The sequence below is a fragment of the Hesperophylax consimilis genome, chromosome 30 (genome assembly GCF_061612785.1).
Source record: "Hesperophylax consimilis isolate HC1 chromosome 30, BYU_Hcon_1.0, whole genome shotgun sequence".
NCBI classification, from domain to species: domain Eukaryota; kingdom Metazoa; phylum Arthropoda; class Insecta; order Trichoptera; family Limnephilidae; genus Hesperophylax; species Hesperophylax consimilis.
Window position 1 is genome coordinate 8039645 of NC_142865.1, and position 15962 is coordinate 8055606.

At 32.1% G+C, this 15962-nt stretch overlaps 1 protein-coding gene across 1 annotated transcript in view; it reads right to left on the reverse strand.

Annotated features, from left to right (window-relative positions):
* LOC149409600 (nephrin-like) overlaps nt 1-15962 on the reverse strand; it is a 301897-nt gene that overhangs the window by 66931 nt on the left and 219004 nt on the right. The window contains exon 8 of the mRNA XM_089649459.1: nt 11251-11404. Coding sequence (XP_089505585.1) covers nt 11251-11404 — 154 coding nt within the window. The remainder of the gene's footprint in view (nt 1-11250; nt 11405-15962) is intronic.

Genomic DNA, 15962 nt, shown 5'->3' on the forward strand with positions numbered 1-15962 from the left:
GAAAGATGATTATACGAAAAATCTTAAGGCGATGTAATACGTCGTGTAATATTTTAAATTGAGCCGCTATCAATAACAACCCTTATGGATGGCGATAAGGTTTAAATTCCCGCTTAACACCATCCGCTCGTTTTGATTTATGCAAGAAAAAAAAATTGGCCAAAAAGTGCCTTTTATTTTATTTTGTTGATGTTCAGGCATATATATTAAATTTTTTTCGATCATTTTATAAATAACTTAATTTGCCACATTATACAATAAAATCATAACCGAAAATGGGTTCGTAAGTAGGAGACTTTGAACTTTAAAGCAGTTTTCATGGGCCTTTACATTATTTTTTTCTGGGCTTATAAAAAGACTTATCTAAAAAAATACTCGATTATTTCAAAGGCCAAGATGTATTCTACTCGCAGTATTTAATAAATGCATCTGAAACATTTCTAGGCGACCAAAATTTCAAACCAAAACACATGATTTTGCATTACTACGTATGGCATGGCCGTAAGGCTAATTACAGAGAAATTAAATGCATCCAGTGTTTAAGAAATTTCATTCAATAGCGCCACACTTCGTGTCATGCTATGTTGTGTTAGAACATATGTTTTGCCGTGTGGTATATTGAACAAATCATGGCGCCGACTACGCTGAAATTTAAGAATACATTTATTGTAGTAGTTGCTATCCAGCTATGCCACTATTTTATCAAAATCTGTACTTGAAATATGCAGAACTAACAGTAAAATTCCTCGTTGAATTTAATATTTGAAGCGAAATAGCTCATTACGGAAATTACGTTACAAGATGAAAACAGATTTCGGATTATGGATTTAACTATTAAAAATACACAACTATCAATAAAATTTAAATGTAAACAATAATACCACGTTACGAACAATAAACTTGTGTTATATCTAAGAAAAAAGCTCTAAGCTCAAATCTTAAATCTCTAAGCTCAAATCTCATACTCAAAGCTTAAAGTTTAAAGCATAAAGCTCAAATTCAAAGTTCATAGTTTGCAAAGAATTGAAACGTGGTACAAAATATCTGGCTTCAGTTCACGACGTGTTACTTTATCATCATGTCTAAATGATATGGCGCTCTAGAATCAATAGATATTATTTTATATTAATCTGACTGAAGTGAATTTTCTGGATTACAAGTTCAAACTCACAGCTCAAAGCCTTAAGCTTCAAGATTAAAGCTCAAAACATAAAACTCAAACCAAAGCTCAATTTGAATAACCCAAAGATCTTATCTTCAAAATACAAAGTTCAATGCTCCATTATAGAGATGATTTTGATCACAGATTTTCGGCTTATTATATATATTTTGAGATTTATTTCCAGAGAGGGTTTGGCATCAACGAAATGAGGAATATTAGGAGGCTGCAGATAGTAAGAGACAGGAAAGACGAAGGTTGGAAAGTGTCAAGAAAATTCTTTGAAAAAACATCCTAGAATGCCTAGGAAATCGAAACCAACGCACAGATGTTCTGCTTCTTAGTGTAATATAAATAGTATAAAACAAAATCGCTATCCGCGTCTGTCGGTTGTGCGCTTAGTTCTTCTAAACTACGCAAATGATTTTGATAAGGTTTTCACTATCATTTAGAAAATTTCTTCCGGAAGATTTATATATATAATCAAGTCGTAAGAAAAATATTTTCGGGCTTTTTATTGCCAACGCTGACATAAATTACTACGGAATCGTGTTTCTTAAAAATGCTTCACAACCTTAACGCTTTACCATAAGTCTCCGAGTAACGCCGGGTACACGCCAGTTGGTTATAAATTATAACATACTTGAATTATTTGTAGATTTGCTCCTGTATTCTAGTACTCCCAACCTGTCTTAAAGTTCGTTGTCTTCATTTGGGAAGGTTTCTGATTATTTTCCCAAGGACCTAAGAGTATATTCGCAAATTGAGAGCTTCTTGAAAAGGTTCGGGTGGTCCCGAAGTGAGAAATAATATGCCGTAATTGAAAAACGAAGAGGTTTTGGGGCTCTTGAGACCCCCGAGGTCCGAACCGAACAACAAAGACAAAATGCACGACAAAGGACCAAGGAAATCAAGGATTTTAGATTTGAAGATGTTTTAAATTGATTTTTAGAGAGATTTGAATAATTTTAATGAATTAAACAAATTTAAAATGAGGTCACTCCTAGGCCCCAGATAGTTCAATGAAATTGATTATCTGTTAACCCCTCCAGATTTTGAGGGTCATATATGACCGGGCGTCCATATTTTGTAAAAATATTTTTCTTTTTTTTTTCTATAATGCGGAAAAACTTAATTTTTTGACGTCAGAAAGAGAAATAACAATTCTTTCCACTTTGCTGTATTTATACTGATATCCATTATAATAAAATCATAAAAATAGACAAAATGAGAAATTCATATTTCGCGTAGCTATGGCAACAATCGGTTTAACTTTAAAATTATTTCTTATTTTTTTATTATATGAATGAGATAAAAGTGAAGATACAGTTTACTTACAAATTCCTTCAACAAAACGAATGTGTTTTCGAAATATCGAGTTCTCTCAATTTAACTATGATTGGATAAAAATTAAAGTAAAAATGTGGTTAGCGATTTTGACAACATTTTTAATTTAAAAAGAGTAATGTTTATTTTTAATGCTTACACCGAAAAGATAATTTTATCTAATTTTTAAAACAGTATTTGTTTTAACGGAAATTTAAAAATTAAGATGTAGATATATAGCGCATTTAAAATACACAGAAAAAATTGCAAACTGTATAAATGTAATTAAAGTACTGAAAGGTTAAAGATAAATAGTCAATTTTGCCAGAATCAAAATCGAGCAAATATTGAGAAATAGATAAATAGTTAAATGCAAACAAAATACCGGTTATAACAAAAATAATTATTATGACCTCTAAATAAAACTTTTTACCCCCCCAATAAGAGAGTAAAACCAAGAAAGATTAATTAAGTATTTTAATTTAAAAAATGTAGGTACCTAAATAGCTCTTATAAACTTTTTTTTGATACACCTCATTTCCCCGGAAGGCTTAACTAATTTTAGTCGTTATAACTTGAGTTGATTATAATTAAAAATCTGACTGGAAAGAAATGGTTTCAGAACAGAAGAAGCAACAATCTCTAAATAGTATAAAATAAAGACGCTATCCGTGTCTGTCTGTTTGTGCACTAAGTTCTTCTAAACTACGCGATGAATTTTAATATGGTTTTCACTATCATTTAGAGAATTTCTTTCGAAAGGTTTGTAAATATAATACATGTTAATTATATTTAAATAAGGCAGTGAAAAATCGATGTTTTGTAATCAAGTCGTAAAAATATTTTCGGGCGCTTACGTTGCTAATGCTGGCTAAACCTTATGAGATACATCAAAATAATGTACTACGGAATTGTATATCTTAAAAAGGCCTACAGAAAAGTGTTCAATGGTATATGTCTATCTCCTAAGGATAACCCCCATAACGCCGGTTACATGTCAACTAGTATTTTATAAATCTAAAATAAACCAGCGGTTACTGTAGTGTTTGTAAGACGTTGTGCTTAATCTGAAGTGAATGAAAGAAATTAGCAGAATGTGATAAAACAAATAGAAGAAAAATGTTTATCGTAAGAAAATTAAAATAAACTTAATGTACTTAATATTTCATTCGTATTTAATGATATTTTTTTGTAATAACGGACAAGAGTCCCAACTGATTGGAACCAGTGGGATTATGGCTTCCTAAGAAAAAATCAATGACGCTAGTTCTCAAGAGAACCCAAATTCCGATAGAAACACAGAATAATAATAAATTATAATATTTGAATGATTTATATAACGCTGTTTTTGTGCAAAATCACCACAAGGCAGCTTTCTTATCGAATATCTATGCTCTAAGGGTTGGAATCTGTACGTTAAGATCCATCATCCGTATCGCCCGTTTCGAGTTTTTTTAGGAGCTCCAGACCTGAGGTGACTGTCAAACTCAAAAGCATGTTTTATTGTAGATTAGTACCAAGAGAATATTGTACACAAAAGTAAATGTTAGAAGAAGTCGCAGACGTCCTAGGAAGACATCCCACGACCAATAGGGAATTCTCTTCACACCAAAAAATCACTTATTATTAATTATTCACATGTAGAAACACTTCAGACACAAGAATACATAGTTTTTATAATTTTCAAAAATCATTTATTAAAGGTTTAATGATTTCAAAAACAGGCGCGAACGAAATATTTCAATGCAGCTAAAAACGCCCGGTGATTGATCAAGCGTTCAAGGGCGAACGATGACGTCACTGTTGACCGGCCTGAGTAGATCCTGCAAACCGATGGCGGCGGCGGCGGCAAAGGTGTGACGTAGCAGTCAAAATGGCGCATGACCGTTTTCAGATCCGAAATAGCACGCAATTTTTAAAACAACTACAAAAAATTGAAAATGCATTTAAAAAAAAAAGAAAAAAAAGAGGCACATAATAAAATAATTATCTTTATTGAAATAAATTATTTAAAAAATGCACGAGAATTCCCTATTGTAACAAATACTGTTAATAATCAGAACAACAAAATAGTGTGTATATATAATATAATTATATAATTAATATAATTTTTTGGTAATTCCGATAACAATAAAAACATTTCCTGATAAACTTTTAGTAAATTCCTAAAATATCAGAACACTTTTTCATGCACCTGTATTTGCCTTGATAATATATAATGACGAAATGATAATATTTTCGTATTTTACTAAAAGTTTAACCTATCAATTCATTCGTTAAGGGCTTGCGATCCCCTTTTTAGCGGATTGCGAACAATTTTAAGAGATTCTCAATAAATTAGCAACAGTCATTTTTATTGGTGTATGAACGTGAATAAAGCAAGAACTGTGTACGAAGACACAATTGTTTGACGTTTAATCAAAACTTATTAGACCACCCCTCGTTGAGACGGCTAGTTAGTTATTTACAATAAAAATGTAACTTCAGTCAAATCGATTGAATTCTACAGTAATTATTTAATTAAAACGAAACTCGAAAATTAAAAATTAAATTCATTAAGTTTGAATACCTAATTAATTACACGTCCAGTGGTTTTAATACGAATTTAAAAATATTCCACGATGATTTTTAAAATTTTCAATTAAGTATTACTAACTTTATCCTCCGATTAAATTGAAGGTTACTTTCGATAGAGAAGTGAGTTTGACGGAACCTTAATATTATTTATTGAAGGACGCTTAAACATATTTAAATTCAACGTAGTTGTATTAATTTTCGACCTACGTTTGACCTACCCGCCAACAAAGGGCGAAATACATAATTTATTAAAACACACAGCATTATTATTTTTCGGGTAGAAAAGTGATTAAAATGTATGTCATGTTTAAGAATTTTTGAAAAGAGAGCTTTGTAAGCCAACTTTTCGAGCCCAAATTAAGAAAAAGCCATGAATTTAAATACAAAAACACTGAGTTAGGTTGCACTAGAGTCAAAATACAGCGCAAAATACACATTGCGAATATAAAAATGTCTGACGAAAGAAATAAGACGATAAGAGAAATACAAATATTAATTGTCAACAAATAAATAATTATCAATAACATAATTAACTGAGGAACTCTCAACATTAAAGAAACCATAAGCCTACCAATACGTCGCTCTAGTTCGTTTTTGTCCAACAGACCAAAAAGTAAATCGGGAGAAATAGCGCTACAAAGTTTTTTTTTACGAAAAACGCCCATACAATTAAATTAGCTCAATTTTAAGCTTACTAAAATGATTTAAACTGATAGAAATTATTATTTTTAAGTAAAAATTCCTTCCTAATGTTTAAAATTACGCAGAAAACACGTTGCAAAGTGTTGGATAAACACGCTTGGAATGTTATTTAATTTTGGTGGACTTAATACAAACTGCGTCTTAAAAACACATTATTTTTTTTTCACTTATATCGTATAGATAAATGCTTTCTGAGAACAATTGCAGACTAAACTCAATTTCGCCAAAAATGTAACGTTGGACAAAAACGAACTAGAGCGACGAATAGGCAAGGATAGATGGGGAACTGGAACCGGTGTAACTGCCGACAGCGCATCTTGGCAGACGAAAACATTACCGTTTTCAAAGGAATGTATTGACTTATTTGGTACCTACCTACTGAAAATTTTATTTTAGATTAATTAATAACGTATATTAAACACGTCATTCGTTGAAGAGCAGCACTCAAGCAGCCAAAGAACTATATGTGGCCAACGAGCTGTAGTTTGCGACAAAAACACTAAACGATCTTAGAAATTTTACCATAAATAATACAAGTAAAAAAATCTTATTTTTTAGCAGTATTGATCTTGAAACTTGACGCACACGAGCTGAAAACCAGTCCACAGTTGATGTTGACTTCGTGAGAATGTTAGTCATTTGTCTTCATGTTAGCTTCGGTCAGGGCCTCTTCAAGACGTGCATTAATAAATCCCTTCTCACAGCCCCTACCTTAATCCGCCTATTAACTCTGCCCTACTGGGTGGCGACAAAGTTCTCTTGTATACACTGTATAGACAGGGGCGCTCTTGTGATGTGTCACATAAAAAATACGCTTTTTTATATGTATTCTTCTATTCCATATCTTCACCAAGAATTATTGGTATTATATTCAATGAGATTAATGCAGCAGCTTTAATTTAATTATTGGTATAAAATTCAATAATAATTATTGCAGCAGCTTCAATTAAATTATAGGCATTACATTCAATAATAATTAATGCAGCAGCTTCAATTTAATTATTGGTATTATATTCAATAATAATTGATGCAGCAGCTTCAATTTAATTATTGGCATTATTACAATAATATCGAATGCAGCAGCTTCAATTTAATTATTGGTAATATATTCAATAATAATTGGATACAGCAGATTTAATTAAATATACTGTCATTACTACTAATAAACACATTGTATAATAATAATGCCTTCGTTTTCATAAAAATTAAAAGTAAGTGGATTTTTGACGTTGAGCCAACCTCGTGATATCTATACCATTGTGAAATATGAATTTATTATCGAATTTCTGAACTCATAAACGTGCCCGTGTCGTGTTTTTTTTGTGCGTAAAGTTGAACTGACGAGAGAAGAGAATAATAACAATAAAATAACATTATAGCAGAAACTAGGCAATTAAAAAAAAATTCTTTGTGATGCTGACTTGTGTCAGGGCTTTTTAAAAATATGGTAAGAATCTCTATCGAATTCATACATCTCATAGATGAAAAAACTGAAAAGAAGTAATAAAGTTGCAAGAAAAAATAACGTAAAATCATTATGACAAGGGAAGGAACCGCCAACCCAAACTAAAATAAGCCTAAAAATTGAGTAAAATACCCAAACAAGGACGTATTGGGAAGTCTAAGTTTAAGATTATTATAAGATTTTATGGTTTTCTGCATTTTCGAAGTCGCCTGTGGCCATAACAGCATCTTAAATAAAAAATAACATAAAAAATGTCAATAAAAAGATCAATGCAAGTTCTCTCTTACTCAATTAAAATCAGATATTTTTTCTTATTTAATAACTGTTTATAAAAGGTCAGTTTTCAGGAAGTCGTAAAACTACCACGAAATGTTTTTCATCTGTGGTCATACTCGTGAGAAAAAAAAACATTTTATAAAATAACGCATTTCAACCTACACTACCAAAATATATAATTTGATAAAACATCAAAATAACATTATTTTTTTAAATTGTAAATCAATGTATATTGAAATTAATTTTATGTTTTAAAAAACAGGCATTTGAAAAAAAAATAATGTTATCAAATAAAACAGTATTTTAACTATGCCAATTAAAATATATAACCATGACAATTATGAGTAACTAACAAAAACTATGACAACTCTACCACCCGACCCAAATCCCGATTCGATAAAACCGACATTTTTGCCTTTTTAACTGCTTTCAGTGATTTTTTTTAAAATCTCTTTAAATTATTTCACAAAAAATGTCGGTTTTATCGAATCGGGGTTTGGGTCGGGTGGTAGAGTTGTCGACTCCAGTTCCTGGATAAGAAGATTAAATACTCAGTCAAACCATTTTCAAAAAACTTTTGAAATTAGATATATTCTAATAAAAAAAACCCTTTTCAGTTTTTAACGAGTTTTTTTTTTAATAAATACTTTCAGCTTCTCAAATCCATCAATTATAATATGCCATGTTTTTCACGAGTCTGCGGTAATAAATTATAATTTTAGTTGCATAAGTTCTTCGCAAGTACCGAAAGCCCAATTGAATCACTAAACACATTATCAGGTTACTTCACTTGAGTACTTCTGCAAATTAGACTGAGGTCTGTGCGCCAAACGCCGAGCCGTAAACTCGTCTGGTTGTTCGTTCATAATGCGATTATTATGTGAAATACGATAGTTATTCTAACCAGACTGTACAACAAGTTACGTTAATGATAATTGAGAGGTTTCCAGGAACTTTGAATAATAAAATATTATACTGTAGCAAGTTATCTCCGTTCCATACGAAAGTACGATATCCGTCCATTGACCAAAATACAAATACACGTTATATTCTTATTAATCGAACAAAAAATATGGCAGTTTCCTGTTTCTAAATTGCAATCTAATAAAAAAACGTACGAGAATAGAATAGCCACACGAATTTTTGTGGATGAATGAAATGACTACAAATAACATCATACATAGCTAACGGAACGGAACGCATTAGAAAGAGACAGCCATTCAAAGAACGTCTGTAAATTGTATTTATTGAAATAATAAATGATTTTTGAGTACATGTGAATGGAAAGATTTGGTTTTTGCTTGAAAATGAATTGTGGACATCTCAAAAGCACAGGAAGGCATATTTTTCACAAAAATAGCCTAGAGCGACGTGTTTGTGGCAGCCGGTGACAGCTTGTCTGACCGACGGGCTTATATGCGTTACTAAACGCAGTAAATCACTAGTTTGTCCACTGGACCCAGTTCAGTGCAACCACGCACTTGTCTCATTCACCTATTTCCCTTTTAATGCATCTATGTATCCGTCCCCCACCAATTTATACTGTAATGCAAGAAATTGGTGAACCCAGATTTATAAACGTACAACACACTTGGAGTCGATTTTTCGATGTAACTTTTTTGATTTGAGCTTTAATTTTCGAGTAAATCGTAGCTGAAGTTAGAATTTTATAAGCCCCGCATTAAGAATTTCTACCGATTTATAACATACTAGCTGACGGGTACCCGGCGTTGTTGGGGGTTATCCTTAGGAGATAGACAAATACCATTCAGGACATTTCTGTAGGCCTTTTCAAGATATACAATTCCGTAGTACATTATTTTGATGCATCTCATAAGGTTTAGCCAGCGTTAGTAATGTAAGCGTCCGAAAATATTTTTACGACTTAATTACAAAACATCGACTATTTTCTACTTTATATAAATATAATTTACAAGTATTATATCTATAAATCTTCCGAAAGAAATTCTCTAAAGGAAAGTGAAAATCATATCAAAATCCGTTACGTAGTTTAGAAGAACTAAGCGCACAAACAGACAGACACGGTAAACGACTTTATTTTATACTATTTAGAGATTTCCCTTGAATACTTTAAATTTTATGTTCTTAAAAAGCTACATTTTTTGTGTATTACAGACTGTGTGTCCATTTACAATACACATGTAACATTAACTACATATAGATGATACGAAACAATGAAAGAAAAAATAATAGAAATAACAAGTTGTAAATAGTGATTTTTGACATTGACATGCCTCTTGAATTCTTCAAGGCTACTATTAAAAATATCGATAGTCTTGGAGGCGTTGTTTAACAGCGCCATACCTCGTGTCATGCTATGCCGAGCCAGTATGTCCGTTCTGCCACGTGGGATACATAGCATATCATGGTGCCGTCCCTGGCTGTAGTAATTTTTAAAGATAATATCTATACATTTGCCGAGCCGAAACGATAAAACTGAAAAAAATCGCAAAGAATGCTTTGAAAATGATTAAAAACACATCTAGTTTTGTAATTTAACATGTTATAGATATGAAAAAAAATCACATTGCATCAAATGCTACTTTAGACATTTGTCGAGAGATTTTCGCTCTATTGTAAACGAGTCGTGTTTTATTAAATATTTTCAAAATTTTCGCTCAATTATTATCGTTTTTTTTTATATTGACGCTTTCCCTCTAACATTTGTATTTACATATCTCTCTTTCAAACCTTTTTATTTTTCTTTTTGAACGCTTTCTATGGAGCAGAAAGCAAAAAAAATCGGTCGCTATAGGTTGACTGTCAGCTGTTTATCGCATTTTAAAATGTGTCAAAGCGTAAACCCGGCTCTAAAAGTATTTTTAACCCTATAGTTGACGAAAAAATGAAAAAGTAGACAAAAAAAGAAAAATGCTCGGATCGAAAAAAATGGGTTCTGTATGTGACGTAGATTTACCAGTATCTCGCTTGCACCACTATTTTCCGGATACCATGTATACATGGTCTATGTTTGAGTCTTGTTAGCACAAACCTCTTCTAGTATTTCTGCTGCCTAATTTACAAAAATTAGGTATGCTTGAATTTTAATTTAAATGTTCGTAATGTCGAAACGCCGGGCGCAGAAAGGGTATTTTTTAAACGTTTTATTAATTTTCCATTCATCAATATTATTTATTTATTTATATATATATATATATACGCCTAAAAAGGCTTTTACATAGAAGTGATACAAGATGCAGTGTACATAGGAGAATATGTATTATACAGGAGATATTGACAGTAAATAGATGTAGTCCATTTTAAAGAAGGTACAAAATACACACTTGTAAAATTGTGATTACAAGTATAATGGGAAAATATTAAAAAATATGAAGCAATATTAGTAAAACGTTAGAGTAACATAAAGTAAAAAAGAAATTACAACAACACTACATATAAGACAAATCATTAAAACTAATTACCAACGCTACTCTAATTTGTAGGATTCAACAAAGTGTTGGTGTAGATTATGCTTAATATTATATATGGAGTCAATAAATAAATCAATACTTGTTGCTAAATTGATTAAAAAAAAAAACCCCATACTTGTTGATAAATTTCGAGTAGATACCCGTATTGAGCCCTAGATATCATAGTTTCCATAATATCTTCATTTTAGAGTTGATAATATCTACCACAAAAACATTTTCAAGATTGCAGAAATTGCTTTTATAATCTTCATTAATTTCTAAGACCTGATTTAAAATTATGCTAAAATTCCTACCTGTACATCATCTGGATCTGCTCCGAATTCTTGTACCAAACCAGTTGTGCTGGAGGGTTGCCGCCTCTACTGCTGCATACCAGTTCCACCTGCTGACCCCTGCGGACCATCTCTCCGTTGGTGTAACCCTCGATGTAGGGAGCTCCGGGAGGATCTGTGTAGATAAAGAAGAACAAATGTGATTATAAGTACTGGCAATCGAGGATAAGGTAGAAGTTAGAAGAATAAATGTTATTATAAGCACTGGAAATCATGGGTTAAGTGCAATGTTGAAGCTGTACTTTCGTATTTTGGTGTTCCACAAGGCTCTCTGCTGAGACCATATTTATTTATCATATTATTTAAACATTTTCTTTCTAATTTCGTAAAGTAGTTGGTTTCATAATATTTGTAGTTCAATTCAAACCTGTTATATATTTAATTGACTGTGATTTTAATTATAATATTCAAGATATAGTATTTTAAACCGTAGAAACCTTCCAGTTCGATCTCTTCTGTTATGTGTTTAGACATTTGAAAATCACTCGTTGTTTATTTCAGATGAATATAATCAAAGCACCATTAAATGTACAGTGCAACATTTAAAGGGAATCAGGTGATTGTAAAACTCCACCATATAGTGTCAGAAGCCCTGAATTCATAAAATCTGGAATAAAAGAATTGAAAATAGAAGTTCATTTCCATACTATGAGAAAAGCACTCATAGGAATAAGCTCAAAAATATAATAGAAGATAAGCTAAGATACTATAAGTTTTTAATACAATAGAAGAGAAACTTTATAAAATTACGAAAATCCAGAATAACGACATAAAACTTGAAAAATGTATTTGTGATAATATAATGTAGCAAAAAACTTAAAAGCAAACTAGGTAACGATACAATATAATGAATAAAAGGTATTAATTTTGAAATATAGACATTTTGATAATGAACGTTTGAAATCTAAAAAAAACAATTCTCGGTCCAGCCCCAAATAATCAAGACCCCATTAAAATCGATAAGCATCGTACTAATTTTTGATTTACAAGAGTAAATTTGTAGAAATCAAAATTTTCATCGATGCGTAAAAAATAAATCTTTACTGCGATTTCCGATTTAACCAGTGGCGGGCCGCATCCCATCCGACCCTTATTGAAACCATTGGCGTTCTTGTATGAAAATGTAAGGGATGCAGATTTACTATAATATAATTAATATTGACATATTAATTTATTTTTTTGGGACATACAACCTCCGTGGTTTTGGTTAAAATAGGTATTCATTATTTAATAGAAATAATCATTGGGGAGTGTAAACAAAAAAAAAAACAAAAAAGGCATTTAAATTCGAAAGCTAACACGAGACATTAGTTCATTTTTTTTCAATGCCGACAAATCGGCGTTTATTGAAATATAATTCTTACATTTTCATACAAAAAAGAGATTAACATTATAAGAAGTTACCATAAGTAATTAACTATATAATTTGATTATATGCTTTACATTACCTACCTCACTAGGTGTGAACAAAGGTAGGTGACAGATTTAGAAAATGTTAAATTTAGATAAATATTGATGGAGAAAAATTTATGAAGAGTGGTGCAGTGTCTAAAATAAGATGAAAAATGGTACATTTTTAGACACCTGGTTAAAAATTCAACGATCAGGTTATATAAAAAGAAATAAAATAATATAAAAAGAAAATGCAAGACATATAAGCAATGCAAAAATAATAACAAGAGAATAACTCGTGTATAGGAAGGGAAAATATAACAAGTAAATTAAATATTTAAATTGTGCGTAACTGATGTCAACCTCCCCGGTTGGGTTAAGTTCTCGACTAGCAAATCCGAAGATCGGGGATTAAAATTAAAAATTGTAATTTAATGAAACTGTGTTATTTCACATTTTTAATATAATGTATACGCGGCAAGTTCCAGAATGTAATATATTATCAGAATCGCTCTAGTGTAATACTACATTTCAGGATTGAATTTTGAAATACCGAGGTATTTTTCCAACCTTCCTCCACGCATCTCTTTCCCCTACCTACTACTTTCAGCCAAACAACATACCCCGGTTGGGTATGCCATAGTCTCACTGGCTCCAGTTGGTTGGGAGCAGTTCGGCCTCTTGCTCGGTATTCACATTAATCTGATAGTATTATTATGCCAGCGTCTAGACGGTTTAAGCCCTCTGATTGGTCGAATTCAAATAGTATGTTTCGGGTAAATTCTGCATAGGAAAATATCACGCATTCTAGGGTTCTTTGAAAATGTCAATCCCTGCTTTACCGGCCGCTGGAGTAGTTTCCCTATTGGCCAACAGAACGCACCTCTGGTGGCATAATCTGATAGTATTATTATGTCAGCGTTTGGACGGTTTAGGCCCTCTGATTGGTCGAATTCAAAAAGTATGTTTCTTGTTTATTTTTTTTAAATATTGATCTTTAATATTATGTACGTAAATAATAATTTCACACCATTTTGACAGAACGCGGATAGGAAGTTCGCGCATAATACGCGTTTGTTTGTAGGAAGTGTAGGAACTGCCAACCCAATAAAAAAAACATGAAACAAAACCGGAAGCTAGAAACGCTTCGTTGATTATAAAATTAGCCAACAAATCTCTAATCTGACATGTTTTTATATGTATAATAAAATGTACATGTACTTATGTATATTATAAAATGAAAGGTTAGGTTGGGTTATTATAGATTAACTGTTTTTAGTATCACTTAAATTGGTCGAAGCTCAACTAAGTGCTGCCCGCAGGACCTAGCAGCAAAAAACCCGCGGAGCGGAGCAGGTTTTCACCTGCTAGTAGATAATGAGTAGTAAAAAAAAACATTTTTTGTATTTCCTGAATCAATTGAACAAGTCCTCTCGTGTTATTTCTCCATCATGGCAATTAAAAGATTTGCTGGATTGAGGTTTCAGTTCTGCAACTGACAGTTGCCCTAATTTGACAGGAAGACTTAAGTTTTTTTTTCATCGCGTTTAAAAGCTCTTTCCCCACCCCCTCCTCAATTCTACTTATTTCTTCGTGACGTTTGAAAAATCGAATACCTACATCTTCCGGTACCCGATGATATTAGAACCGATTTAGAGGGATTTTTAAGGTATATCCGCGATCCAATTAATTTGATTTTAGGATTTTAAAGTGAGACGCAAATCGGTTGAATAATATTAATTAAGTTTTTTGATTGTTTTGGCTGTATCTTGTGAGGCGAAGATTGCCCTAGTGATTACCAACTTAACCAAACCCAACCTCTCATAATAAAGGGCACAGTAAGACGAATCAATATTTATGTTTGCAAATAACATTTGCTATTTCTAAATGCATCTATTTAAATTTCAGTTTTGTTTTCGATAATAAATGCATACAAATCATGGAAGAGGAAATTAACCCACTTTCCGGCATCTGATCGAGCTGAAACCCGGCATATAGACCCGTTGTCGATGACAATGCGTTGGTGGCAACTACGTACACACTCGGACATATAAGCATTTCGATCGGCATTTGGCTCAACTGGTAGAGTTGTCAACTCCAGTTCCTGGGTGCATATTTCCTTTTCGGTGTTCAACAGGAGGCAGTACTATCTAAACTCTTGTTCAATTCCTCCCGTAGTCCAATCGTGCACGGGTTTCCAGCGCAAACTGTAACGCGCTTCATAAATGCGCACGGTAATTTTAAACACGTGCTCGAGTCTATGACGCGCGCCTTAAATTAAACACGAGTTTAGAAAGAGAATTAGTGTAACAAACCCGTGCGTGTTTCAAGGCAGTACTGCCTCCTATTGAACACGGAAAAGGAAATACGCTTCCCGGGTCAATCAAGGATCAATCCTCACTCAAACCATATCTTTTATTGTAATTTTTAAAGAAAAATAGGTTGATTTTTTTATTATTTGTTGTTGAAACTTAATGCGAAATGTTTATGGACGTTACTAACATCCAGAAACCAACAGAAGAGGTATAATACCTAGTGACGTCCATATAACAAAAATAGATTATTTGAAACCCTTTTTCAAAGTAATATATATTTTTTTCAAATACGTTTGCCAACATAGATACAATATTGAGGGTAATTGATGGACACGATTATGTCATACACAGCAAAGCAAATCTATTGTTAAATTGTAGCTGAAGTAGGCGATTCTTTATTTATAGACTACCATATAATATCCTATATACATCTCCTAGAAAGATCACTATTTGCCATGATAATGAAAGTGGGAGAAATCTAGGTAGGTCCTCATACGGCTAGCTATAAATGCTCATAAGATAAAGAAATGCTCATAAGATAAGGAAATGCTCATAAGGTAAAGAATTGCTCATAAGATAAAGAAATGCTCATAAGATCAAGAAATGCTCATAAGATAAAGAAATGCTCATAAGATAAAAAAATGCTCATTATAAAGTATAAAATCATCAATAACAGGGACATGACCAAAAAAATTAGCTATTTTTAAATCAAATAAAAAATATGAGCCTCGTTACGATTTCAACGAAAAATTAACGTTAAAAAATAAAGGATCAAAAAACTTCAATGATAATAATTTCAGATGAAAATTAGCCTGGTTATACCTACATCATACGGCTCAATCCGCTAAGGATTCGCAAACAATCGCCCCCAGAGTAAAGAAATCGGCGAAAAATTACTTTAAATCTTTAAAGACCCCCGACCCCTTCAAAAACCCCCCAAAACTCCCGAGAAACCCCCTAAATCTC